At 70.3% G+C, this 518-nt stretch overlaps 1 protein-coding gene across 1 annotated transcript in view; it reads right to left on the bottom strand.

Annotated features, from left to right (window-relative positions):
* Positions 1–77: 77 nt before the first annotated feature.
* The window catches only part of LOC103252204 (fibroblast growth factor receptor 4-like), a gene marked incomplete at its 5' end in the record, with an annotated part of 3,568 nt that continues 3,127 nt past the window's right edge, over positions 78–518 (bottom strand). The window contains 2 exons of the mRNA XM_021708986.1: positions 78–219; positions 452–518. The exon at positions 452–518 is cut by the window's right edge and continues 31 nt beyond it. Of these exons, the coding sequence (XP_021564661.1) occupies positions 78–219; positions 452–518 (209 nt within the window). The remainder of the gene's footprint in view (positions 220–451) is intronic.

The following is a 518-nucleotide window of genomic DNA, read 5'->3' as shown; positions in this document are numbered from 1 at the left end:
GCCCTCTTGCCTGGGGTCAAGCAAGAGGCCAAGGTCAGAGCGAGGGAGGAGAACCAAGGGGGTGGCAGGGCGAGGCCTCACAGCTCCGGGGGGCAGTGCGGGGGCCGGTCCATCCGATGTCCCTCCCGCAGCAGCGAGAACAGCTCCTCCACGGGGATGCCGGGGTACGGGGAGCCCCCGAGGGTGAAGATCTCCCACAGCAGGATCCCGAAGGACCACCTGGAGGAGGGAGGCTCAGCAGGTCCAGCCTCCGGCTCTGCTGGGCTGGGCTGGGGACCCCACGGGCACCTGCCACAGCGGGTGGGCTTCTTCTGGAGTCGGCCCGTCAGGTCCCAGGCCTGGTGGGGAGGAGCCCTTGCGTGCACGGGTCCCAGGGCCCCGGACTCTGGGCAAAGGCCGTGGGGCGGGACGGGGGCGAGGGCAGACACCCGCCCCGGCTCCCAGGACTCACACGTCACTCTGGTGCGTGTACACACGGTCGAACAAAGCCTCGGGTGCCATCCACTTGACCGGCAGGC

The sequence above is a fragment of the Carlito syrichta genome, unplaced genomic scaffold (genome assembly GCF_000164805.1).
Source record: "Carlito syrichta isolate Samal-C Ts95f unplaced genomic scaffold, Tarsius_syrichta-2.0.1 Scaffold153774, whole genome shotgun sequence".
In the NCBI taxonomy this organism is placed as follows: domain Eukaryota; kingdom Metazoa; phylum Chordata; class Mammalia; order Primates; family Tarsiidae; genus Carlito; species Carlito syrichta.
The sequence above is the reverse complement of the archived record's forward strand: the minus strand, read 5'-3'. Positions and strand labels throughout refer to the sequence as shown.